Source organism: Coregonus clupeaformis, unplaced genomic scaffold (assembly GCF_020615455.1).
Source record: "Coregonus clupeaformis isolate EN_2021a unplaced genomic scaffold, ASM2061545v1 scaf0068, whole genome shotgun sequence".
Lineage (NCBI taxonomy): Eukaryota > Metazoa > Chordata > Actinopteri > Salmoniformes > Salmonidae > Coregonus > Coregonus clupeaformis.
This window is the reverse complement of record NW_025533523.1, coordinates 247,341-273,220: the sequence shown is the minus strand read 5'-3', so window position 1 is coordinate 273,220 and position 25,880 is coordinate 247,341. Positions and strand designations below refer to the sequence as shown.

Genomic DNA, 25,880 nt, shown 5'->3' with positions numbered 1-25,880 from the left:
AATTGTTCCATTCAAATGTTTTCTTGTGTAATCTTGAGGACAAAATACAATTTTAGCCATTTAGCAGACGCTCTTATCCAGAGTGACATACAATTTAGTGCATTCGTCTTAAGAAAGCTAGGTGGGACAACCACATATATCTCAGTCATAGTAAGTACATTTTCCTTCAATAAAGGAGCTATGAGCAAAGGGCCAGTAGGAAAATAAGAAAAAGGGAGGGAGGGGGGGATTGGGATTATTTAAAATACTATTTGAATGGGTAGGGTTAGCCTGAAATTACACTCACAAAGCATAAGTCTCTTTCTCCTTGTATGCAACAAACTAGCCATCCCTGTCTGTCATGCTGCATCTCCTCTGCCCAGAGTATATCTCTTCATCTCCCATTGGGTGTGTCTTTGGTTCTGCAGGTAAATGGTTTGTGAGCACAGGCAAAGATAACCTTCTGAACGCATGGCGGACACCCTATGGATCAAGCATATTCCAGGTAGGTCCCCGCTTTGATTTACTAACTGGTTTGTCTCTTACACTTTGTCGCTAGTGAAATGCTATTTCAAGTGCATTTGTTGGGTTTCTAGTTATTTAAGCCATTTATACTATTTATTATATAAATCCCTTTTGTGTAATGATGGTATTGTCTCTGTGATTATGGTTGGTTTGTGTAATGATGGTATTGTCTCTGTGAATATGGTTGGTTTGTGTAATGATAGTATTGTCTCTGTGATTATGGTTGGTTTGTGTAATGATGGTATTGTCTCTGTGATTATGGTCGGTTTGTGTAATGATGGTATTGTCTCTGTGATTATGGTCGGTTTGTGTAATGATGGTATTGTCTCTGTGATTATGGTCGGTTTGTGTAATGATGGTATTGTCTCTGTGATTATGGTCGGTTTGTGTAATGATGGTATTGTCTCTGTGATTATGGTCGGTTTGTGTAATGATGGTATTGTCTCTGTGATTATGGTCGGTTTGTGTAATGATGGTATTGTCTCTGTGATTATGGTCGGTTTGTGTAATGATGGTATTGTCTCTGTGATTATGGTCGGTTTGTGTAATGATGGTATTGTCTCTGTGATTATGGTCGGTTTGTGTAATGATGGTATTGTCTCTGTGAATATGGTCGGTTTGTGTAATGATGGTATTGTCTCTGTGATTATGGTTGGTTTGTGTAATGATGGTATTGTCTCTGTGATTATGGTCGGTTTGTGTAATGATGGTATTGTCTCTGTGAATATGGTCGGTTTGTGTAATGATGGTATTGTCTCTGTGAATATGGTCGGTTTGTGTAATGATGGTATTGTCTCTGTGAATATGGTCGGTTTGTGTAATGATGGTATTGTCTCTGTGAATATGGTTGGTTTGTGTAATGATGGTATTGTCTCTGTGAATATGGTCGGTTTGTGTAATGATGGTATTGTCTCTGTGATTATGGTTGGTTTGTGTAATGATGGTATTGTCTCTGTGATTATGGTCGGTTTGTGTAATGATGGTATTGTCTCTGTGAAATATGGTTGGTTTGTGTGTAACTGGAGTCTTCTTTTTGTTTCTCCAGTCAAAGGAGACGTCTTCGGTGCTCAGCTGTGACATCTCTCCTGATGACCAGTTCATTGTGACGGGCTCGGGTGACAAGAAGGCCACTGTGTATGAAGTCATCTACTGAGGAGGGAGTGCTCTGATTGGATAAAGTGGGGGTGATGCTCCCCTGGCGCACCAATGACTGTAAAGAGTGGTGGGCGTCGTGGAGACAAGACACACATTGTACTTTGTTGTTTTATTTACTTTTGTAAAGGATGCAGATGAGGGCGTGGATATCTGGAACTTTGACCTTAAAAAAAAATGCTCAGAAAAAGCTGGTAGTCTAGCGACACAAAAAGTGGGATTCCTCCAAAGAACTCTTTGTTTTTTCCCCACCTTTTTTTTTCATTTTTTTTAACAAAATGAAACCTCTGTAGTGAACAAAAAATTAGCAAAAATAAATGCATTATTTTTTTAGCCTTAGAATTCTTGACGAGCGGTAGGACCATGGTGTGTGCACAGAGGGAGATAAGGGGGTTGTAAGTGCTGGAGGGGGGAGGGGAGGGGAGGGGAGGGGGGGGGGTGACCACAGTTTTGTGTGTAGCCTAGCCCAGTCCCTGCTCTGCTCGTATCACTGTGAATGTCTGTACTCATCTAGCAGATGGTATGGCGGACAGACAGTTTGCTGTGAGATTCCAATGACTAAACGTGGTTAGATTCAGCAGCAATATGATTGTATTGTAATACATGATAAAAGGACAGAACACTATCCAGGATATGAAACGAAAATATGTGTTCACAGTATTCTGCAATTTCAGGGAAATGGCTACTTACTACATCAACACTCAACAATGACATGTTTTCTATTGTATTTGTTAGGGCACATAGACAGGTATTTTCACTACTGCATCGTGACCTTTGAACTCGGTATATATCAACTGTAAATAAAGCTCTAAAGGCAAAAAAGGACATGGGTCGGATTTGCTTAGAGCCGGGGAGAAAAATGGTATGATTCATTTGTACATTGTAGTTTTGAGTATCTCTTTAAGTGCATATTCCCAAGAGAAACAGGACTGTGACTAACCACCATACAGGGCTGATGGGTCTGGAAAGGTTGGTAAGATGTCTGCAGCCACACAGCTCAGTGGGAGCTTTGATAGGAGTCTGGCTGACTGTCTGCTGCTTTTAATGTCATTGTGTCCTCAACTGGAAGTGAGCCCAAGGAGGACCTGCCTCCAACTTCAGTGTCCTCTCAACCCTTCCCTACACACACCCTGTGTACTCTCACTCTCTATATATAGTACAGCTCTGCTCAGAACAAAGCCTCAACCATGAGTAGGACTTATATCCAAAGGTGGACATGTTCCAGGAGTGGGCAGTTCTGCCTGTGTACAGATGGATAATGATAACACAATGTGTTCAAAGCTACTGAGTGCCCCCTGTAAATCTGAACGGTCTGAAGAGTACATGTTGAGAGAGTATACCAGCTATGTCATGGAGGCCCCCCAGGGCCATGTCTTCTAATGGACACTCATTAAGAGTGGGATGAAGTGGCCATGGCCTAGACAACATTTACCTGGAGGAGCTGGGGATTATGGGATGGTGGAGGTACCACATTCTCTCTAGCTGGGGAGCTGGTGTGTACTGACCAAGGAATGGACCTGTGGGGCAGGTGAAAGATGGGAGGGTCTGGGGGAATGATGTGGGCAAGAGTAGATCTAGGTGATGTAATGAGACCAATAAAATATTTTGTATGGTTCTTGGTGTTTTCATACTGTACTGCACGTCTCCAACATTCAAAACTGCATTCAATAAGAAAAATAAATACTCAAATGGTCAGCGGCACTTGAAAAAGATGAACACTTTATTTTTCCAGCTGTAGTATTTCTTGTACAACATATGGGAAATTTGTCAGGAAGGAAAACAATGCTTATTTTTTTTGTTCCTTGGCATTAAAAGTAACTAAGCTCTAGAGCTGAAGACCTGTGCTACAGTGCGGTATAAATTTAAAGGCAATGTTCCCACTTTTGCGCAGACTTCATTCACAGTAAACACTGCATATGTCGGCTCGATCGAAAATGACCTTTAAATTTCAATTGCGCTACGGCTTGAATAGAGCACTTAAAACAAAAGTAATTAACTGTCGAAACAGAGAAAGGAACAGAGAAAGCAGGGGCTGTGAAGGTTTTAGTGACCACGTTTACATGCACTCCAATATCCCATTATTATTCTGGATACTCAAGTATTGTTTTTGAGTTGACACACAAACATCATATCCCGTTTACAATAACCCAAAAAGGCTTGTATCCCGGTTATGAGAAACCCGGATAAGATGCCTGGGATATGCTAATCTTAGACGGGCTACTGTGGTATATAAACATCTTATCCTGTTTACTGTTGTTTTTCGCGGTCTGCACAGGCTCCATCGTAGTATTTCTTGTACAACATATTGGAAATTTGTCAGGAAGGAAAACAATGCGTTTTTTTTGTTGTTCCTTGGCTTTAAAAGTAACAAAATAAGAGCTCTATTCAAACCGTAGCACTGAAGACCTGTGCTACAGTGCGGTAGAAATTTAAAGGCAATGTTCCCACTTTCGCGGAGACTTCATTCACGGGAAACACTGCATATGACCTTTAAATGTAAATCGCTCTACGGCTTGAATGGAGCACTTAAAACAAAAGTAATTAACTGTAGGAACAGAGAAAGCAGGGGCTGTGAAGGTTTTAGTGACCACATCCTGTGGCATATAAACATCTTATCCCGTTTTCCTGTTTTTCGCAGTCTGCACAGGCTCAGTTTCACATATCATGGGTGTTGTGTGATGTTTTCATCTGATTGTCAAACAAATCACTTCAAAAAGTAGGCTACCTCTGCAGTTCTTTCCACCATAATTCCATAATTTATTTTGCTGATATTCCGTACATGAACGTATAGCTTACTGGCTACTTTCACCCCTAATTTAGACAAGTTTCTGCTTATTTCTGACATTTGGTAGGCCAGATTATAATTTCTGACATTTGGTAAGCCATTTGTTTGTCAACTAGTTAGAAGAGAAGCTGCATGAATCTGTCATAACTTGTTCCACAGAATACTAAATAAAGTAGTGCTCACCAGAATAATGTCTTACTTACATCAATAGAATGAATACATTAGTAATCTAGTTAACACCGGTAAAGTTGTCTTTCGTTTAGGGACCGGGGAGAAAACGCAATAACTCAAACAGTGGAACGATTGGTCCTGTGCAAAATGTCTAAATGTCATCAGTTTGACAAGTTTTAAGGAATTGAAAAGCTGAGAAAATGAGGAAACGCGTTTCTAAAAAGAATTCAGTTCGTCTTGGCTGCATATTTTATGTGGTTGAAATACTGTCTGCTTGCATAAGTGTCAAAGATAACACTACACGTGCATTTGCATTTTCTCAAGAGATATTTCTCACTCCTGTTCCTTACAAAATTAACATTTGTTATATCATTTTACTGCAAGAAATGCATAATTCTGCAGGAGTTAATATATTATGCTACATGTGAGAGGTCATAGGCCTACAGTCAGTGTCCAGATTTCAGTTGCTATTCCATTTAACCCATATGAACTTAAATGAGGAATATTCTGTTTATTCATGGTTACAGGGATACTCGTGAGTGGGCTATCAAAGGTGCATGTAAACAGCTTATCCCAAATAAGACCTTAAGCGGGATATGAGCTACTATCCGGAATATATGTATGCATGTAAACGTGGTCAGTGAGCTGAGAGACTGTCGCCCGCAATTACATCTGGTAAATATGTGTGACCAATAAAATGTGATTTGATTTTGGGTTGAAAGAGACTGTCTATGGCTGACAGGCAGTGAGAGTGGGAGGCAGGCATCATATACTGTAGACTTCCCAATGTCTCTTCACCTTTCCCCAACACAGCCACATGACCTAACACCTGCTGCTGTATACTAACTGACTACAGACTGAACAGAAACACTGAAATAGCATTACACACTAATGACTGAAAACATACATAAGTACGGTTATCACTTCTGCTTGAAACGGGAACAAAAGCAGGAGTCAGAACAAGCCTTCCCCAAAATGGTGGGCCAGTTTCAGAACCCCTGTGTTGTTGTGAAAGGGTAGTACAGTCCACTGCCTATCACCAAGGAGGACACATCAGATTCAAAAAAAGAATAAACAAAGACATAAATATATTTCCCTCAACCCCCTTGTGTGTTCCACTAGGTCGTGGAGTGTGTGTATCACTTCCTCTTGCTCTCCAAGGCCAAAGTACAGGCGTAGGCAAACATAGCTTTCTCTTAACATAAAGCAACCATTACTGCAACAAAACGACTATTAAAAGTAGCTTGAGCGTGACTTAAAACAAATCTACACATTAAGCTCTGTGACAAGTTCTATTGAAGCAGGGTTTTGCAATATACATGGATATCATCAATTTCCTTATTTGCTACACGTTGAAGCATGTAGTATTAAACAGGGAAGTTAAATGAGCATTAAGTTGTGAGCGGTGTCAGGAGAACAATCCATTGGTACGCATTAAGATGAACAGCACAGCACAGCACAGCACAGTGTTGCTCCTGTCTGTTTAGTGTTTGTGGCACAGGGGCCCGCTGAGACTCAGATTGACTCTGCTCCTCATTAAACGTGGCCTTTGTGAGACGAAAATAAAATAGATATTAGGGGAGTGAGACGGGGAGCGCTGCTATGAATATTTAATTGGGTGCAAGGCTGTGTGTGTGTGTGTGTATCTCTTTGTGTTGTGGGTATATCTCTGGGGCAGAGCTCCAGCACTTCTCCAGCCCGGCTCACAGTGCTAGCTCTCCCAAGCTCCTGACACACTTGGCTGGGGAGCTGTGGCGCAGCGTTGGCATCATTAAGGGTTCCACTGTCTGACTAATGAATCGATTGTCTGGTATTAGTGCTCCTCGCTGCAGCTCCCAGAGTGGCACGCTCCTCCTCTGGGGTTTCCCTTCTGCTGAGCTCTTAATCGGAAAACAGCACTAATTACCCTCCTCCTTTTCTCACTCTCTCCTTCCTTCTTTCGTTATCTCTAGCCCTCTGTCTTCCTCTAACTCTCCCTTGCTCTCTACACATCTCTCCCTCTTTCTACCCTGCCTCATCCTCAGGGCTATGGTGCGGGTGTAGGTGCTGGGATGAGCAGCTAGCTGAGATTGGGTGAAGGAGGAGGAGGAGGAGGAGGGGTGTTGTAGTAGGGTCCTTTGGGAGCCTGAGCTGGGGAGCATTGCTACTGTACAAAAGAGCCATAGTAGCCCCCACCTGCCCTGCTGTAGGCCTGAAGTAGGTAACCCCACCACCCCCCCTTATTTCCTGTTCTCAGTAGACCACCTCATACACGGTGGCCTTCTTGTCTCCAGAACCAGTCACTATGTACTTATCATCCGGTGACACGTCACAACTCAGGACAGACGAGGACTCCTTGGACTGAGAGAGAGGAAGAGAGGAGAGCGGGAGGGGGGAAAGAGAGACGGAGAGAGGAAGAAAGAAGGGAAAAAGTTGTTACACATCAGTGACTCATCCATGAACTCTGACGTGGACCTGCCAAAGCCTGGTCATTATCAGCAGGTGTAATAACACTCAGCTGCACACAGCTACATGTCTTAAACAAGAGGGTGAAACTGAGTTTAAACAGAGAGAGAGACTGATAAGGAGTCACAGACAGTATGAGACAGACAGAGAGGTACAGTAAGAGACAGATGTGTGTTTACTCAGGAACACAGATCGGTCTGGGAAGGAACACACTTCCACCAATTTTTCCACAGCGGTGGGTGAGGTCTGGGAAGGAACACACTTCCACAGTGGTGGGTGAGTGACAGTGATTAGGAGAGATCTCCCTGAGGGTCCCACATTGCACCACACATCCCTGCTCTACTCAGGAAGCTAATGTCTCACTCGCCTCTCATGTCTCTATAGTGCCGTTTATGCCTGGTTCTAACATGCGTCCTTTGTCCTGATCCTGTCCACATTCTGATTGTGCCCACATTTTTAGACAGGTGTAGTTGATTAAAAGACGCTTTGTGATCTGATTGTGGTCAGATCTTCCTGACTACTTCCGGAGGTTGGCTCCTCATAGCTTGTATCTGGATATCAATCAAGTGTAAACCAATCTTGATGGTAAAACCATTTAAATCATCATTATGCCGGTCTCTAAAATCATTGACAGGTAGCACCATGGACTTATGGCATCAATAATTGTCTTAAAATAAATACATTCATATTATTTTGAAAGAATATCTGTCAGTTAATCTGCATACAGGAGCCCCGTTTATATCTGGTTCTAACATGCGTTCTTTGTCCTAAACGTGTCCACATTTTTAGACAGGTGTAGACAATTAAAAGATGCATTGTAAACTGATTGTGATCAGGTCTTCCTGACCATCTCCTGAGGTAGTCAGACACACGTTGTGGACAGTGAAACCAACATTATCCCGCCCTCTAAAATCATTGACATGTGGCACCATTGACTTATGGCATCAACGTGTCTTAAAATAAATAAATACATATTATTTTGAAAGAATATCTGGACAAAGGACGCATGTTAGCACCAGGTATAAACCAGGCTTGTCTCTATGTTGGTCCACTACAGAGTTGGCTCCTTATAGCTCAAAATGCCCTAATAACGCTAGCGTGTATTATCAGAGGAGGCTGGTGGGAGGAGCTATAGGAGGACAGGCTCATTGTATTGGCTGGAATGGATTATTGGAACAGTATGAATCATATGGAAACCACATGTTTGACTCCATTCCATACATTACAATCCAGGCATTACAATGAGCCCGTCCTTTTATAGCTCCTCCCACCAGCCTCACTGATTACCGCCTAGATGTATTAATTGAATCAAAATAGGGCACAAAATAAAATGTTTTTGTTTGGACACAATAATCAGAATAGTCAATAATATATTATGGTCTTTCTGATGTATTATTGACCATTCTCTACTTTACAAGGGTTTTAGATCCCCACAGTAATGGTAATTGCTACACAATACATGTTTCATAAGAGACAATGGTGCCTGTAACTTTTCTTCTTCTTCATGTCTGACAGGCAGAGTGATGTCAACCCAGGTTCTTAAACAATCCACCCAAAACCACCAATTCCTATGATTTACAGGGTTAAATAACTCATATGTGAGAACAATATTTTTGTTGACAAATGTTTCATTTTGTCGTTATAACAAGGTTGGTAGCAACATGTGAAAATCGTTGTGGAAATCTGTTTCAGATCAAGTCGACTACAAAACCCACAATGCAATGCTCTCTCTGGGCGGCTGGCGAGCTAGGTATCAACTTGTCTGCAAACGTAGCTACACACAAATATAGCAAAGTCAATATTAGCATGTGAAGTAGCTAGCTACCTGTAAAATCGCCTAAACAAACTGCAATTTAGGAGTCTACAATCTCAACCATGTTCAACTTGCAGTTCGTCTCAGTCTACCTCAGAGCGCAGGGTGCAGACGTTGCTATGGTAACAACGGCCCTTTCCAACAGACACACAAGGTGCATTGTGTGCAGGGTTGCCAGGTCTAGCTAAATTCTACAGCGAATGACAACTCAAACCCGATCACAAGGCCTGAAAACGAGCCCAATTGATCACAAGGCCTGAAAATGAGCCCAATTATTATTATTTTTCGCAGCAAGAGAGGAGTTGCCACATTTATCCAATAGATGTATATTAGCTAGCTAGTGCAGTTGGTTGTTCTCACGTCACGACGTGCGCGCGTCCTGCGCTCCTCTCAGACTCAGCTGCCTGCTATACTGCTCTTTCAACACACTGTGAATCCCAAACCAACCCCTCGCCCCTACCAACTCGCTCACAGGGCCCTCTGTGTCACGTGTTGCTGACGAAACTCTGAGCGTGACTGCCAGAGAGTGGGGAGGGGATCAATAAACCTTTTTTATTTACGTCATTTAGCAGACGCTCTTATCCAGAGCGACTTACATGAGCAATTAGGGTTAAGTGCCTTGCTCAAGGGCACATCAACAGATTTTTCACCTAGTCGGCTCGGGGATTAGAACCAGCGACCTTTCGGTTACTGGCACAACGCTCTTAACCACTAAGCTACCTGCCGCCCATTTTTGGGACACACTCCTAATTTGAATGATGCAATTCATGTTCTACTTTTAAATAATAAAACAAGCATTAAATTCAAATTAACAAATCTCAACAGTTGTTTTGCAAGATATAGACCTCAGTAACAGCTAATAACATTTAATTTGGGAGGTATTTCATTGTTTGTCAAGTCTCGAAATCCAACAAACAAATGCACTTGGTATATAATTAAGCACCACTCTCCATTGTGCAAACTCAAAAAATAACATGGTGCTTTATGGGATTAAATTTAGCTCTGAAGCCTTATGGGATTTAAACTTCACTCTGAAACTGGCAGCGTTGCTGGCTCGGTCAAAGTGGTTATCGTAGGGTCTAATTAGCCCCTACCTACACCCGCCATCATTTTCACTCCCCCAGCTTTGGGACACTTGTGCATACAGTGGAGACACGCGGGAACGCGCAAATGGAGGGCCAAGGGGAAGAGGTTGATTTGGGATTCAGTGTCACACACCTCTCCGGCCCTCCCTCCCCACCACTCAATCAGCAACAGCCTGCCTCACTGCCTGATAGTCACCAGCAGCAGGTCGCACTGTCACAGTGAAATTCATATAAATATACAGTACCAGTCAAAAGTTTGGATACACCTACTTATTCTAGGGGTTTTCTTTATTTTTACTATTTTCTACATTGTAGAATAGTAGTGAAGACATCAAAACTATGAAATAACACATATGGAATCATGTAGTAACCAAAAAAGTGTTAAACAAATCAAAATATATTTTCTATTTGAGATTCTTCAAAGTAGCCACCCTTTGCCTTGATGACAGCTTTGCACACTCTTGGCATTCTCTCAACCAGCTTCATGAGGTAGTCAAATGGAATTCATTTCAGTTTACAGGTGTGCCTTGTTAAAAGTTAATTTGTGGAATTTATTTCCTTCTTAATGCGTTTGATCTGGCCACGGACCCCACTTTGAGAACCCCTGTTCTAGACAAGTATGCCCATACCATCTATTGGCTGACTTGGCGGTCTGGAGTGCAGGTAATTGTTTTACATTTACATTTTAGTCATTTAGCAGACACTCTTATCCAGAGCGACTTACATTAGTGCATAAATTTTTTTTTAAAGCGTTATGAAATGTGATATTGTCTTATCCCCTATCTCCAGTGATGAGAACCTTATAGGTATGACAAGTTCCTAAACGATTTCCTGATTTCACAGACGGACGACTTAGAAGTGAAATCATGGTGAAAATAGTTATTTTACCCACTCATAGAACATAGACTATCCTCAAACTGACAGGAGTTTCATGTTTCACAGCTTTCAGAACCACAGAAACACAGGGAGCTGACTCTCTCTCCGACTCTCTCTACATTAACTGAATAAAAAATCCCTACTACTGTACCTCCATTCTCTGTCTCCACCAGGCTCAGGCTCTGTCTGTCTGCATCAGACCTCTCATCCTATCCCCAGATGGTTCCCTAGCCCTGCTCCTCTCTCAACCCATCCCTCCTTTGAACCTCTACCTCTCCCTCCTCCCACTTCTCTCCCTCCACTCTCCCTCCACTCTCAATCTCATCCTCCTCCCTGCATCCCCTCCCTCCTCCACATGACAGGTTCATGTCACCAGGGCTGTCAATCAGCAGGTCACTTGTGAGAGAGGCCTTGTTGACTGACAGACACGCTCACAATACAGAGAGAGAGACAGGGAGGAGGGAGAGAGGAGGGAGAGGTACAAGGGGATGAGGTAGTGATGAGTGAGAGTAATTGGAGGGAGGAGAGAGGGGGGTATGTGTGTACATGAGAGAGAGAACGAGAGAGAGCGAGAGAGAACAGAGAGAGAGAGAGAGAGAGAGAGAGAGAGAGAGAGAGAGAGAGAGAGAGAGATGAATCAGGGGAGTAAAAGCGAGCAAGAGAAAGAAAGCGAGAGGAAGTAGCAGAATAATACCCTTTACAGACATAGAACGTGTCGATAGCGACAACTGATAATCTTTAAGACAATTTTAAAAAGTGCAGCATCAGAAGCGTCTGTACTTTTTCAGACAGTAGAATTCTGCTCCGGCATAGAATGTTCTGTATTGTTTCTCTGACGACAATAAATGTTCCTGATTGCTGTGTTGTTTTTATGCAGTTTTTTATGGTAGGGTAGCTAGATGTGTTTTCTTTCGACTAAATGTCTTGGTAAGTCACGGTATTTAACAAACGTAAAAACATTTTTTAGGAGAGAGTGGTCTGCGCGCAGGCAGGCAGGATGCGTGCAGGCAGCTCAAGATTATTTGATTGACAGTCCTGGTCACCTAATGATGGATGTTAATCCCACTTCAGAAGTGGCATTCCTTTACAGACAAGTAAAATGTCAGTTTAGTGGCGCTTCGAAACTATCTCCAGAGAAGGTTTCGTGTCTGCATTTAAAAAGCTGTAGTGTATGTACCCTTACAGACAAACAAACATGCCGTAGCCGAGGTGCTTTCAAGGTGTATCACAGTGTGAGAGAGACAGAGAGAGAGAGAGATGCGAGGGAGAGTGTGAGACGTCATGCAGAGGGAACTGAGAGGCATTTGGATAATAAAGCAGATAGCCTCTGTGCTCATCAGAGCCCTAGGGAGACACTAACCAAGGCTGCAGATTCCTCCCTCCCTGCACTAGACTAGCAAACAGAGCCCTAGGGAGACACTAACACTAGACTGCAGATTCCTCCCTCCCTCCCTCCCACACACAACCCAATATCTCCCCTTTAACTGGTCTTCCTGTAGCTCATCATCACACTCATACATACCCAGCACAGACATAGCCTAAAGTGTGTGTGTGTTGCAGTCTGTTCTTTGTCTGATAAACCCCAGTAAATCACCTTGAATCATATCTGTGATAAACAACTTGTCTTTCAACCTCTGTCCCACCCTCACTCTCTCACAGTGGGAAACAGCTAACTTTCTGCAATTCTACACATTTCATTTTGCCAGAGAGAAATGTGCAGTTTTATAGCTAATCTCATACTATTCTATACATTTTTGCCATGTTGCAGAGAGGAAATGTTGCTGTTCTAATCTCATGTTATTCTATACATTTTGCCATGGGGCAGAGAGGAAATGTTGCTGTTCTGAAGCTGATCTAATGCTATTCTACACATTTTGCCATGAGGATGAGAGAAAATGTTGCCGTTTTAAAGCTAATTTCCTGTAATTCTACACATTTTGCCACCAGTCTGAGAGAAAACCAGGGGTCCCCCAACACCCCAGGGGGCTGCGGGGGTTTGTGCTACGCCAGTTCTCTCTCTCACACACACACACACACACACACACACACACACACACACACACACACACACACACACACACACACACACACACACACACACACACACACACACACACCATCACACTGATGGGAACAGGAGAATATTAGAAGATTGGGCTATTGATTGGAGTTGGTCGTGGGATAGGGAAAAGGAATTGAGTTGGGGTGGGATAGGGTTAGTGTTGGGTTCACTGACGGTACAATACCATATGAGTATTAGCCATAGGGCTATACTGCCTCTCTCTCTCACCTGGAAAATACTGGCTCCATATGGAGTCCTCCATGCATTCAGCAGATTGTCCTTCCCTGTGCTCACAAACCACTTGCCTGAAACACACACACACACACACACGTTATACTTCAGAGTTAGCTGATGTATGCAAGCACTATACATCTCATTAGGAGAGTGTGTGTGAGTGTGTGAGTGCCAGTCAGAGTTCTGAGCTTGTACGTACCACAGGAGGCGAACTTGAGTGAGAGCACACAGCTCTCATGGAGGTGCAGCTGGTACTTGTCTGGTTTGGAGACATGCAGCACTTCTACATTACTGCTCTCCATACCCACTGCCAGCCACTCTCCTGTAGGACAGTAGCCCAAAGAAAAGATCTGGTGGGAGGGAGAGGATGAGAGAGAGAGAAAGCTCATTACACGACTGAATGGAGCTCATCTGACAAAGATCATCAGCAGCATCATGTGAGATATGATACAATAGAGAGGAGCATAGTGACTTGTCTGATAGAGGCTGATGTGTACAGTATCATATTAAGGTGCAGTCTTCTCAGAAAGACAGTACTGAGTTGGTCTTAGCTAGTGTCAGCTAGTCTTACAACGTCTCAGGTGCTTCATCAGTACCTGTGAGGTGAAGTCGTGCTGCTGCAGCTGTCGTCCCTCTCTCAGGTCCCAGCAGCGTACTGTGTTGTCCAGCCCCCCCGTCCACAGTTTGGTCCCATCGTTGGAGATGTCAATACAGCTGGCCCCGTCAGTGTGGCCCTGGAACTGCCTGGGGAGCACAGACACATTCAACATCAACCCCCAGCCATAGTCATATAGCCCACTGCCCTGCTCTCCCCCCTCCTCCCCTCCGCTCCACTCTCCTGCTCTACCCTCTCCCTCTACTCTCCTCTCCTCTCCTCCCCCACCCTCCTCCCCTCCTCCTCTCCTCTGCTGCCCTCTCCTCCTCATCTACTCTCCTTTCCTGCCCTACCCTCCCCCTCTCCTCTCCTCATTCTCTTACCTGACCATGGTCTGGTTGTGCAGGTCCCAGACTATGATATTTTCCCCCTCTACCCCTCCTAACCTCCTCACCTCTCCTAACCTGACCAGGGTCTGGTTGTGAAGGTCCAAGACCACAATATTTCCCCCCTCTACCCCTCCTAACCTACTCCTCTCCCCCCTCTCCTCATCTTCCTCGTTATCCCCCTCTCCGCCTCCTCTCCTCTCCTTACCTAACCAGGGTCTGGTTGTGCAAGTCCCAGACTACGATGTTTCCGTCGCTGCAGCAGGAGAAGCAGACCTTGTTGTCGGGGGAGATGGCCAGAGCGTAGCAGGCCGGGGCAGAAGACGTTAACTCCGCCTTGATTCGGGGAGTGGGTGTGGCCAAGTCCCAGATTGACAGTGTGCTGGCCTCGCCTCCAACGATGAGTGTCCGCCCATCAGGGAGAATCTTACATGAGCGGATGTAGTTATCCCTGTTCTGATTGGTGGAAAGAGAGAACATATGTATTGAACAGCTAAAACAAGCAATATGATTGGTTAAGCCTTTTAAAGTTTGTGTCCACTCACCAGACAGTCGAGCTGGGCCATGGCACTTTTGCTTCCAGGCTGGCTGATGTCCCACACCTTGACACAGCCCTTCCCGCCGGTGTAGACGTGGCGTGTGGAGGTGCTGATGGTAACGGCACACACCACCTCTCCATGGTTCAGAGTGTGGATCTGACGGGCGTGCCGCGGGATGCCCGGGCCCAGCAGGGCGTCCGGAGGGAAAGGCACCGGCTGCATCTGTCCATCCGCACTTACATGGAAAGAGTAGGCACTGGAGAGAGAGAGGAGGGAAAAAAGAGGGAGGGAAGTAGGAGAGAATCGAATGAGTGCCAACCACTGAAATCGAAATCTGTATATTATTACAAACAGTAATGCAAAAGCATTGAAGACTGTCAACACCGCAATGGCAATAGCAATTGAGAAATATTCACCCAAACCTTGGCAATTGTTTTTTACACAATAGTCATTGGTAGAATGCAAAAGGGAAGATTGTATTACAGGGGCCAGAGTAAGAGTGCTATTTCCAATGGCCGATCAGTTAGGGCCAGGACGATACCAGTATAGCGATACTCGTTATTATCGTGGCAAGAAAACAAAACACAAAGCGGATTTAACTTCTTTAGGAAAACAGCCTTAATGTTGGAAACAAACATAATTATGTTGTCATCCAGAGTCACATTTATTTATTTTCCAAGCTATAACACACAATATTTTACATACAGCAGGTTTTTAAAGGACCAAAGATTTTGGTCTGTTTGTATTTTTATTTTTGACATGAAAATAAAATATTGTGATAATGGTATCGTCCCGGTCCTACGATCAATAGCATAGCGACGCCAAGGTTGTTGTGTAATTTTAGATCGAAATTGGGAGAGCTTGCTGCTTTGCTCCATCTAAAACAACAACAACGGTTATTTATGTTTGGATGGATGTGGATGGAGGAGAGGAGTGACGTACGGTTTTCCCCCGGAGGATCCACCAGGCAGTGAGGAGGACAGCCCTGGGGCCCTGAGGTGGGACCGAGGCTCATACGCCACCTGGAGAGCCTAGGAGGAGGACCAAGACATTAGGAGGCCCTCAAAATTGTCAAAGACTCCAGCCACCCTAGTCATAGACTGTTCTCTCTGCTACCGCACGGCAAGCGGTACCGGAGTGCCAAGTCTAGGTCCAAAAGACTTCTCAACAGCTTCTACCCCCAAGCCATAAGACTCCTGAACAGCTAATCATGGCTACCCAGACTATTTGCACTGCCCCCCCCCACCCCCACCCTCCACCCCGTCTTTTTACGGTGCTGCTACTCTGTTAATTATTTATGCATAGTCACTTTAACTCTACCCACATGTACATATTACTTCAACTACCTCAACTAGCCGGTGCCCCCGCACATTGACTCTGCACCGGTACCCCCCTGTATATATAGCCTCCCTACTGTTATTTTATTTTACTTCTGCTCTTTTTTTCTCAACACTTTTTTGTTGTTGTTTTCTTTTACTTTTTTATAAAAAAAATAATGCACTGTTGGTTAAGGGCTGTAAGTAAGCATTTCACTGTAATGTCTGCACCTGTTGTATTCGGCGCATGTGGCCAATAAAAATTGATTTGATTTGATTTGATTACTAAAATAATCATCCTGTGTTATTCTCAGTAAATCCTAATCTCATCAAGTTGTGTGAAATCTTGACAATTCATCCAACACAAGCTTTCAAACCAGTTACTACTACAGAAACATTGTCAAAACAGAAGGTTTTGCTTTAAACCAGTGATGCATATCTTCCATCCTTCAGGGCCACAGTGTTTACAGACTTACTTTCTTTCCTTATAATTAGTAATTGATTCAGACCTGGGCAACCAGGTGGGTGCACTAACTGGTCAATTAGGTACATAATTGATCAATTAAGTGCCAGGAAGAGACGAAGACTATAAACAATGCTGACTTTGAGGTCTGGAGTTGTGGACACCTGTTTTAAACAGAGAGACCAGTGAGGCGCGGTAAATAACTCACCAAGGGGCTGCGGGTGTAGGCGCTGGCGACGGCGCTGATCTGGGGCGAGAGGGTTAGGGTGCCCCCGAAGCCCCCAGGACTGGCTAGCTCCCCATTGAGGCCTGCGTGTGACACCACCCCAAATTGAGCCGGGTACAAACTGGGGGGCACAGACAGAGGACTGCGGAGAGCTGGCGGGAGGGGGGTGAAGAGAGGGTGGGTGAGAACATTTTACGTCACTGAGGACCAGAGAGGTCGGAGAGGTGGGGTCTACGGAGAGTTGTGTTGATGATTTCTTATACTATAACATGTCTTTATTGCTTTAGGCAGACTGTGGCTCATAGACTGTACCACAGGAGCACATTATCACAGTAGGGGTGAGTTATAATGGTATTATGAGCAGAATAAAAGTATAATTATGGTATTACATGGCTATATGATCACAGTAGGGTAATAGGATGTTTTAGCAGTGCTATAATAACAGGGGCACAGACAGAGGGTATGACAGACAGACAGGTGTGTCTGACTCACCCAGGGGGTCAGTGGAGGAGGCAGACCTGCTGACCAGGCGGAGGCAGGACGTACTGGGGCCGGCGGGGCCGGGGGTAAGAGCCTCATGGTGAGACGGGGACGGGGTGCTCGACTTAGACAACGAAGACCCAGACTTCTCCATCTAAAGAGAGGTAAAGAGATACGGTCATGATACACCGTCATACAGATAAGTAAGTGATGAGTACTTTAATTTGTTGATGTTGGGCACCATGATAATGCTTGACAATGAATGTATAATACCTGTGCTGGGTCCTTGGCCTTGCCCGGTGTGGGGCTGCGTGGTAGGGGGGAGGACGGGACCACCCCGGGACTCCTGGGGGACCCTGGTAACTCCTTCCTCAGGGTGGGGGCCCGGTCCAGACCGTTCCCATGAGGGGAGTGAGGGGGGCTGCCTGCAGGGGACGTGGGCTCCTGTTGACATAGACAGATAAGGGACTCCAGGTCACCCCAAAACCACTGAAGACCGCAGCTTCACATTAGCTGTAAAAAATCTCTAAAGCTGTAAGATTATAGACATTATAGATTACTATAGTGTCTGTATGGATTGAAGCACAAGTGTGTATGAGGCCTGTACGGTACCTCCCTGCCACAGCCACCTCAATAAAACCATTCCCATCTGCTCCCAGTGTGCTGCAGTCAGCACTTCTCCTGTAGCTGTGTTTGAGCAGTGCAGAACACACATCCACAGACTGTACTAGAACAATCACCAGAGACACTCCCTCTCACACACCCATTAAGAACATTTGTCAAATTCTCAAATTGTTCTGTATGCAAAAATCACACAAGAGACTTTCCCGCTTTTGTGCATTGTGCTGCGTAGTACCAAATGCAGAAAGCTTGGATAAAATATATTTTGGTACACTGCATGAAGTATTTAAAGAATTTAAACATTCTGAGGGCATAAATAAAGGAAGCACCCTGCTGCTATCTGATGAGAGGAGGGGTGTCTGTGTGTGTAAGTGTGTGTGTGTGTGTGTGTGCCTGCTTAAGCATATATGTGTCTGTTCCAGAGCTGTGTTCAACAGGGAGAAACTTTACTCACTAGGAATGGAGCGAACATTTACATTTTTTACATTTTAGTCATTTTTAGCAGACGCTCTTATCCAGAGCGACTTACAGTTAGTGAATACATTTTGAATTTTTTTTTATACTGGCCCCCCGTGGGAATCGAACCCACAACCCTGGCGTTGCAAATGCCATGCTCTATCAACTGAGCTACATCCCTGCCGGCCATTCCCTCCCCTACCCTGGACGACGCTGGGCCAATTGTGCGCCGCCCATGAGTCTCCCGGTCGCAGCAGGCTGCGACAGAGCCTGGATTCGAACCAGGATCTCTAGTGGCACAGTTAGCACTGCGAAGCAGTGCCTTAGACCACTGCGCCACTCAGGAGACACGAACAGCAGCTAACTCACCATAATCTAAAGTGATTGGTGTCCTCGTTATGAAATTATCAATTTTACCCTGTACATTTAAAAATGACCATATACACTGATTGTTTAAAGCAAAACTACCAACACTATCGCTGATGGTGAACCTGAACAATCAATTATATTGTAAGCCCCGTTCAGCAGTTAGGCTATAACCAGATGAGAGTTGTGTCTACGAGAGCGTGTTTTTATTCCGGTAAAAAACCATTTTCAACAGTGCATAGATAACAATAACCTTGCAAATTACATAGGTTGTAACTCAACTAATAAATCCTAATATCACCCAAGCCATTTTAGTATCTGAACGCTGAAGGTGCTGCGCAGATGTGCAAGATCAGCAACAGGCAGCCTACCTCGCGTTGGTCAGTGCGCGAAGCTGGGCACAGTGCGCAATTTGACTAGGCTACTAATATTGCCTGGGGTTATTCGGTATGCAAAATTACTTGTAGATCAATGACTCAACACTTTCACTTACACTGAAGGAGAGAGGACGCATTAGTTGTCACAAAAAATATGAGGTATTTTCAGAAGATAGATAATTTTTTATGTGACAAAATGTTTGTTTACTTTGTAATTTTTTCCTTTGGGGAGGGCTAGAGGTACACTACACAAACTCATACAATCTCATACTCCGTTCGCATTTTCCTGTTGGCTGCCATCAAAAAATAGGTACATAAATATAAAGTATTGATCATTTTGATCATATTACAGAATCAAAAAGTAAAAATAAACCCAGTATGCAAAGGAAAATAAAAACTAAAGTGAGTCTCCACCCCCAACCTCCCATCCCAGTCCCCCAACCCCTCCCATCCCAGTCCCCCAACCTCCCATCCCAGTCCCCCAACCCCACCCATCCAACATGCCTCCAAAGAACAACCATGTCTTCCACCACTCCCCAACCAATATACAGGTAAAAGTCAGTAAATTAGAATATTTTGAAAAACTTGATTTATTTCAGTAATTGCATTCAAAAGGTGTAACTTGTACATTATATTTATTCATTGCACACAGACTGATGCATTCAAATGTTTATTTCATTTAATTTTGATGATTTGAAGTGGCAACAAATGAAAATCCAAAATTCCGTGTGTCACAAAATTAGAATATTACTTAAGGCTAATACAAAAAAAGGGATTTTTTAGAAATGTTGGCCAACTGAAAAGTATGAAAATGAAAAATATGAGCATGTACAATACTCAATACTTGGTTGGAGCTCCTTTTGCCTCAATTACTGCATTAATGCGGCGTGGCATGGAGTCGATGAGTTTCTGGCACTGCTCAGGTGTTATGAGAGCCCAGGTTGCTCTGATAGTGGCCTTCAACTCTTCTGCGTTGTTGGGTCTGGCATTCTGCATCTTCCTTTTCACAATACCCCACAGATTTTCTATGGGGCTAAGGTCAGGGAGTTGGCTGGCCAATTTAGAACAGAAATACCATGGTCCGTAAACCAGGCACGGGTAGATTTTGCGCTGTGTGCAGGCGCCAAGTCCTGTTGGAACCTGAAATCTCCATCCCCATAGAGCAGGTCAGCAGCAGGAAGCATGAAGTGCTCTAAAACTTGCTGGTAGACGGCTGCGTTGACCCTGGATCTCAGGAAACAGAGTGGACCGACACCAGCAGATGACATGGCACCCCAAACCATCACTGATGGTGGAAACTTTACACTAGACTTCAGGCAACGTGGATCCTGTGCCTCTCCTGTCTTCCTCCAGACTCTGGGACCTCGATTTCCAAAGGAAATGCAAAATTTGCTTTCGTCAGAAAACATGACTTTAGACCACTCAGCAGCAGTCCAGCTCTTTTTTTCCCTTAGCCCAGGTGAGACGCTTCGCGCTGTTTCTTGGTCAACAGTGGCTTGACACGAGGTATGCGGCAGTTGAAACCCATGTCTTTCAAGCGTCTCTTGGTGGTGGATCTTGAAGCCCTGACTCCAGCAGCTGTCCACTCCTTGTGAATCTCCCCCACATTTTTGAATGGTTTTTTTTCACAATCTTGACTAGGGCGCGGTGATCCCTATCGCTTGTACACTTTTTCTGACCACAGTTTTTCCTTCCCTTTGCCTCTCTATTAATGTGTTTGGACACAGAGCTCTGAGAACAGCCAGCCTCTTCTGCAATAACCTTTTGTGTCTTTCCCTCCTTGTGCAATGTGTCGATGGTCGCCTTTTGGACAGCTGTCAAATCTGAAGTCTTCCCCATGTTTGTGTAGGCTTCAGAACTGGACTGAGAGACCATTTAAAGCCCTTTGCAGGTGTTTTGAGTTAATCAGCTGATTAGTTTGTGGCACCAGGTGTCTTCAAAATGTAACCCTTACACAATATTCTAATTTTGTGACACACGGAATTTTGGATTTTCATTTGTTGCCACTTCAAATCATCAAAATTAAATGAAATAAACATTTGAATGCATCAGTCTGTGTGCAATGAATAAATATAATGTACAAGTTACACCTTTTGAATGCAATTACTGAAATAAATCAAGTTTTTCAAAATATTCTAATTTACTGACTTTTACCTGTATATTGTGACGTCACGAGAGGCTACACAGCTTTCAGCGGGATTGCTCAAGTAGTGCAAGGAGACAAGGTTCAAACAAAACAAGGATTTTATTATAGGTCTTGGGAAATTAACGAAAATATAACAAAATTCTGTTCTCTTGTGGCTCTTTAAGGGTTAACAGTTCAGGGATGTCTCTTCCACATCCAAAATCATAATTCTCACTCGCTCAGATAACTTTTCCCCAGCCTTACTGTAGTCCACGTTGCAGCTAGTGGCCAACCCAGCAAAAAGTCCTTCCAAATGTCTCTCACGTATTTCCACAGGTGCATATATCCAAAGGTGAGTATTTCCCAAAGGTAAGTATCTCCAAATCCTTATATTCCTCATGGAAGTGGACGTGCAGCACTCTTGTCCTCCAGAGAGCCCAGGTTGGAGACTGTGTCTCTTCCCTTCCCAAACCTTCAGCTCATCAGCTCCTCATTTGTTTCAGCTGCGTGGGAAGATTGGCCATAGAGGGGTGGAGTTCCCGACCATACCAGCAGATGGAGCCATAGCTGTCTGGGTTTGCAGCCACCTCAGGGGGATGTAACGTCCCTCCAGGACACAGCCTCTCGTGACATCACACATCCCCCTCCTCGGGACCGACGTCCTCGTCGGGGTAAAGGCAGCGAAGAAGGCATCACGCCGGGAGAGGGCGTCCGCATTGCCGTGGTGCTTGCCAGACTGCTCTCTCTTCAACTCCTCCAACTCTAGGACCAGGGACTCAGCCTCCTGTTGTCTCTCCTTGAGTTTCTTACTGAACGCATCCGCCTTGGTTTTAGCAGAGTTTAGCTTCTGTTGAGCAGCTTTCAGTTCCTTCTCTCTCTCTGCCTCCGCATTCTTCATCTTGTTCTCCAACACCTTGTACTTCTCCTCTGCCTTCTTCTGGACCTCCCTTACTACTGCGCAGGGTCTCCTCACACTCCTCGATGGTCCTGCGCAGCCTCTCCAGCTCCTCCTGTTGCTTATGGAAGGAGCTCTGTTGGAGTTTAGCCTGGAGGATATCTAACTCTTCTGTCTTCATGTCTAACTGTTGCTTTAACAAACGATACCTCTCAGCGGTCCCCTTCAGACCAGACAGTTCTTTGTCCAGATTCTGTAGCTCCGTCTCTGTGTCGGTCTGGGCACCTGCCATCCCTATCAGAGCCCGGGCGGGAGTGAGTAATTCGGAGGATTGCACCGAGCCTTCCCAGGATGAGTCTTGCCTCTCCGTTTCCGAGGTACTCGGGTTATCCTCTCCTGAGACTCTCTCCAGAGTGGGTAAAAGGCTGGGCAGTCTCGTCCAATTAGGACAGGGACGGGGAGGGAATCAACCACCCCCGCCGGTCGTGTGTATGGTTCCCCGTGTGCTGGTCATTGTAAGTTCAGTAATGGGGTATTCTCTGGTGTCCCCATGGACACAGGAAACTGGGAGGACTTTCCCCGGGGGTCAGACACGTTGGGCCCACCAAATCCTTACGCACCAGGGTGGCCCGGCTACCAGAATCCAGTAAGGCCTCCACATCATGGTGATTCACAGTTACCGGGCAGGTGGGGGGTCGATCTGGGCCGCCATCTACGACTCCCAAGAGCGAGGCAAACGGTGTGTGGGTGCTGAGCTGGAGGACTCCGCAGTGGGCATAGGTTCATCGGCTGGTTTCCCACACTGCCAGGAGATATGTCCCATCTCCCCACACCGGTAACACTGTCGAGTTTCCCCCTCCTGGTGTACTCTTCTTGGACCCGCCTGGTTTCTGGCTCCCCCTGGAGCCGGGATAAGTCCGGACGTGGCTGGGTTCGAGACCTTGGGGTCCTTTGGACGGGTTCTTCCCATTTGTGGTGGGGCCGCCCTCCTGGGGTCTTTTCGGAAGCATTCAGCATCTCCGCTGTGGCCTGGTACTTTTCCACAGCTTCCACGGTCAGATCAGCCGTGGTCAAGGCCTGTTGACTGATGACCCGTTTTGCCTCATAAGGCAGGGCGCGTAGGTAACGATCCACCACAACGGCCTCCACCACCGCCGCTGCTGTATTCCTCTGCGGATCCAGCCATTTCCCTTGCGATTCGGACAAGTTCATGCATCTGCGCCCGAGGAGGTTGGTCTGGTTGGAAGGTCCAGCCGTGAAAGCGCTGGGCCATACCAAACTTTGTGAGTCCACTATCTGCTGAGGATCTCAGACTTCAGGGCATCATAGTCAGTAACCTGGTCAGGGCCCAGGTCCCGGACAGCATTCAGTGATTCCCCGGTTAGAAAGGGGGCTAACAGACCAACCCACTGTTGCTTGGGCCAGGCTTCCCTAGTGGCCGTGGCCTCAAATGCATGCAGGTATGCCTCAATGTCATCGGTAGCTCCCATCTTAGATATAAAGTCACTTGCCTTTATTGGGCGGGTATTTTGGACCACCCTCTGTCTCTGCAACTGCAATTCCTCTGCCTTCAGAAGGTTGGCTTTCTTTTGCTCCTCCAAGAGAGCCACGTTTGCTTGCATCTGGGCTTGCTGGCCAGCAACAAGGGGCTTTCAATATGTCCTCCATTTCAGTCGGCGGGGAGCCTACGGCCAACTTGGAAAACTGGGTGATCAAACCTTCGGTATCCTCCTCTGACAGGCACTATTAACGCTTGAGCGTGCCCGTATTCTCCACCATCTGTGACGTCACGAGAGGCTACACAGCTTTCAGCGGGATTGCTCAAGTAGTGCAAGGAGACAAGGTTCAAACAAAACAAGGATTTTATTATAGGTCTTGGGAAATTAACGAAAATATAACAAAATTCTGTTCTCTTGTGGCTCTTTAAGGGTTAACAGTTCAGGGATGTCTCTTCCACATCCAAAATCATAATTCTCACTCGCTCAGATAACTTTTCCCCAGCCTTACTGTAGTCCACGTTGCAGCTAGTGGCCAACCCAGCAAAAAGTCCTTCCAAATGTCTCTCACGTATTTCCACAGGTGCATATATCCAAAGGTGAGTATTTCCCAAAGGTAAGTATCTCCAAATCCTTATATTCCTCATGGAAGTGGACGTGCAGCACTCTTGTCCTCCAGAGAGCCCAGGTTGGAGACTGTGTCTCTTCCCCTTCCCAAACCTTCAGCTCATCAGCTCCTCATTTGTTTCAGCTGCGTGGGAAGATTGGCCATAGAGGGGTGGAGTTCCCGACCATACCAGCAGATGGAGCCATAGCTGTCTGGGTTTGCAGCCACCTCAGGGGGATGTAACGTCCCTCCAGGACACAGCCTCTCGTGACATCACAATATATATAGTTTATTTGAATGTGTTGGGCTTTAACAGAGATGTGTATTTGTCCAGGCCTCAATTGTTGCTTGACTAACACCATTGATTCTGGCTGTGGATAATTCTAATGTTATAACTTCTAATAGTAACTGAATCCATATTTCTCTCTATACTCAGTCAGGGGGCGGAAGAATAATGTCTAAACCAATTTAGGATGGGGCAAAATGCTAGTGCCTCCTACTTCTTTCCCTCTTCATTTTATCCGGGATCGCTTACGTTGCCTTATATATTTTTTAATCGCACTATGGATTTTAATCGCACTAAGGATGTTAGTCCATCTACTGAGGTCGAATTTAATTGATTTGAACATTCTGTTAAAGTTTCTAGCAATGGTTTTCTCTAAGGAAGGAAATATATTACACCCAAATATTTTAAATGGGAGACGATTTGGATTCCATAAGTAGAGATGAAGTCCTCCATCGGGGTCTTGAGAGGCAGTAGGTCTGATTTGGTTAGACTAATTTAATAGCGATGAAGCTGAATTTATCTATGATCTTCAATGCATTTGGGAGCGATTGAGATATATTGTCTAGATATAGTAAATTATCGTCCACGTATAATGAGATGAAGTGATCAGGGAAATTGGTGTTATTTACTTCGATTGACGAATTGCCTGGGCCAAGGGTTCCATGGATAATACAAATAGCAAAGGAGAAATCAGATCGCCTTGTCTGCTGCTTAAAGTGATTCTGAATGGATCAGAGCAGATATTGCCTGTTATAATTATGGCTGAGGAATTGGCATATTTAGTATTTTAATCATATTAATGAAATTGGAGCCAATTCCCATATGTTCCAAGATAGACCAGAGATATGACCGTTCTAGTCTATCAAAAGCTATGTCTGCATCAGGAGATAAAACAGCCCAAGGAGCTGTTGTTTCTGATAAAGCATTTAAGATATGTAATAGTCGACAGAGGTTATCCGAGGATAAACATTTTTTTAACAAACCCACTTTGGTCCATGTGGACCAATTTGGGTAAGTAAGTCACATGACGACAACATTTTGGAAAACGGTTTGATATCTGTGTTTATCAAGATAGGGAACGATAGTGAGAACACTGGGTGGCATCATTACCTTTCTTTTATAAAAGTGAAATTAGTGGTGTATTCACATCTCTCACAAATGAACCTTTGTGAACAGCTGTGTTAATCATTTCGAGCAATAGTGGACCTAATTGATTTCTAAATGTTAAATAGACCTCAGGGGGAATACCAACCCATACAGGCGATTTGCCTTTATTTATTCTATCCAATGCCCTTTTGAGTTCATTGAGAGAGATTTGGGGTCCCAGCGAGGTGGCTTCCTCTGTTGAGAGAAGAGGAGTTCTTAATTATGTTAGAAAGGACTTAGTCTGACATGGTGTGGATTTACAATCAGAGGTGTACAGTTCTTTATAGAAGCGGGATCATCTTTGATTCAGTCAGTCAATACGGAAAATTTCAAGAAATTTGAACGTTTCTTCAAGTGCAGTCGCAAAAAACAT

The 25,880-nt window shown here is 44.8% G+C and overlaps 2 protein-coding genes across 7 annotated transcripts in view; one reads left to right on the top strand and one right to left on the bottom strand.

Annotated features, from left to right (window-relative positions):
- The window catches only part of LOC121540337 (transducin-like enhancer protein 1), a 45,030-nt gene extending 42,967 nt beyond the window's left edge, over positions 1-2,063 (top strand). For all 4 annotated transcript variants that reach the window (XM_041849138.1, XM_041849135.1, XM_041849137.1 and 1 more), the window contains exons 19-20: positions 408-484; positions 1,550-2,063. In XM_041849138.1, the coding sequence (XP_041705072.1) occupies positions 408-484; positions 1,550-1,657 (185 nt within the window). In that variant the 3' untranslated portion in view covers positions 1,658-2,063. The remainder of the gene's footprint in view (positions 1-407; positions 485-1,549) is intronic.
- A 315-nt stretch (positions 2,064-2,378) lies between these two features.
- The window catches only part of LOC121540338 (transducin-like enhancer protein 4), an 80,235-nt gene continuing 56,733 nt past the window's right edge, over positions 2,379-25,880 (bottom strand). For 2 of the 3 annotated variants that reach the window (XM_041849139.2, XM_041849140.2), the window contains exons 11-20: positions 17,406-17,576; positions 17,145-17,286; positions 16,635-16,804; positions 15,590-15,678; positions 14,654-14,903; positions 14,317-14,564; positions 13,724-13,871; positions 13,327-13,477; positions 13,122-13,198; positions 2,379-6,952 (exon numbers count right to left, since the gene is read on the bottom strand). In XM_041849139.2, coding sequence (XP_041705073.1) covers positions 6,845-6,952; positions 13,122-13,198; positions 13,327-13,477; positions 13,724-13,871; positions 14,317-14,564; positions 14,654-14,903; positions 15,590-15,678; positions 16,635-16,804; positions 17,145-17,286; positions 17,406-17,576 — 1,554 coding nt within the window. In that variant the 3' untranslated portion in view covers positions 2,379-6,844. The remainder of the gene's footprint in view (positions 6,953-13,121; positions 13,199-13,326; positions 13,478-13,723; positions 13,872-14,316; positions 14,565-14,653; positions 14,904-15,589; positions 15,679-16,634; positions 16,805-17,144; positions 17,287-17,405; positions 17,577-25,880) is intronic. The other variant, XM_041849141.2, reaches the window with a different exon arrangement.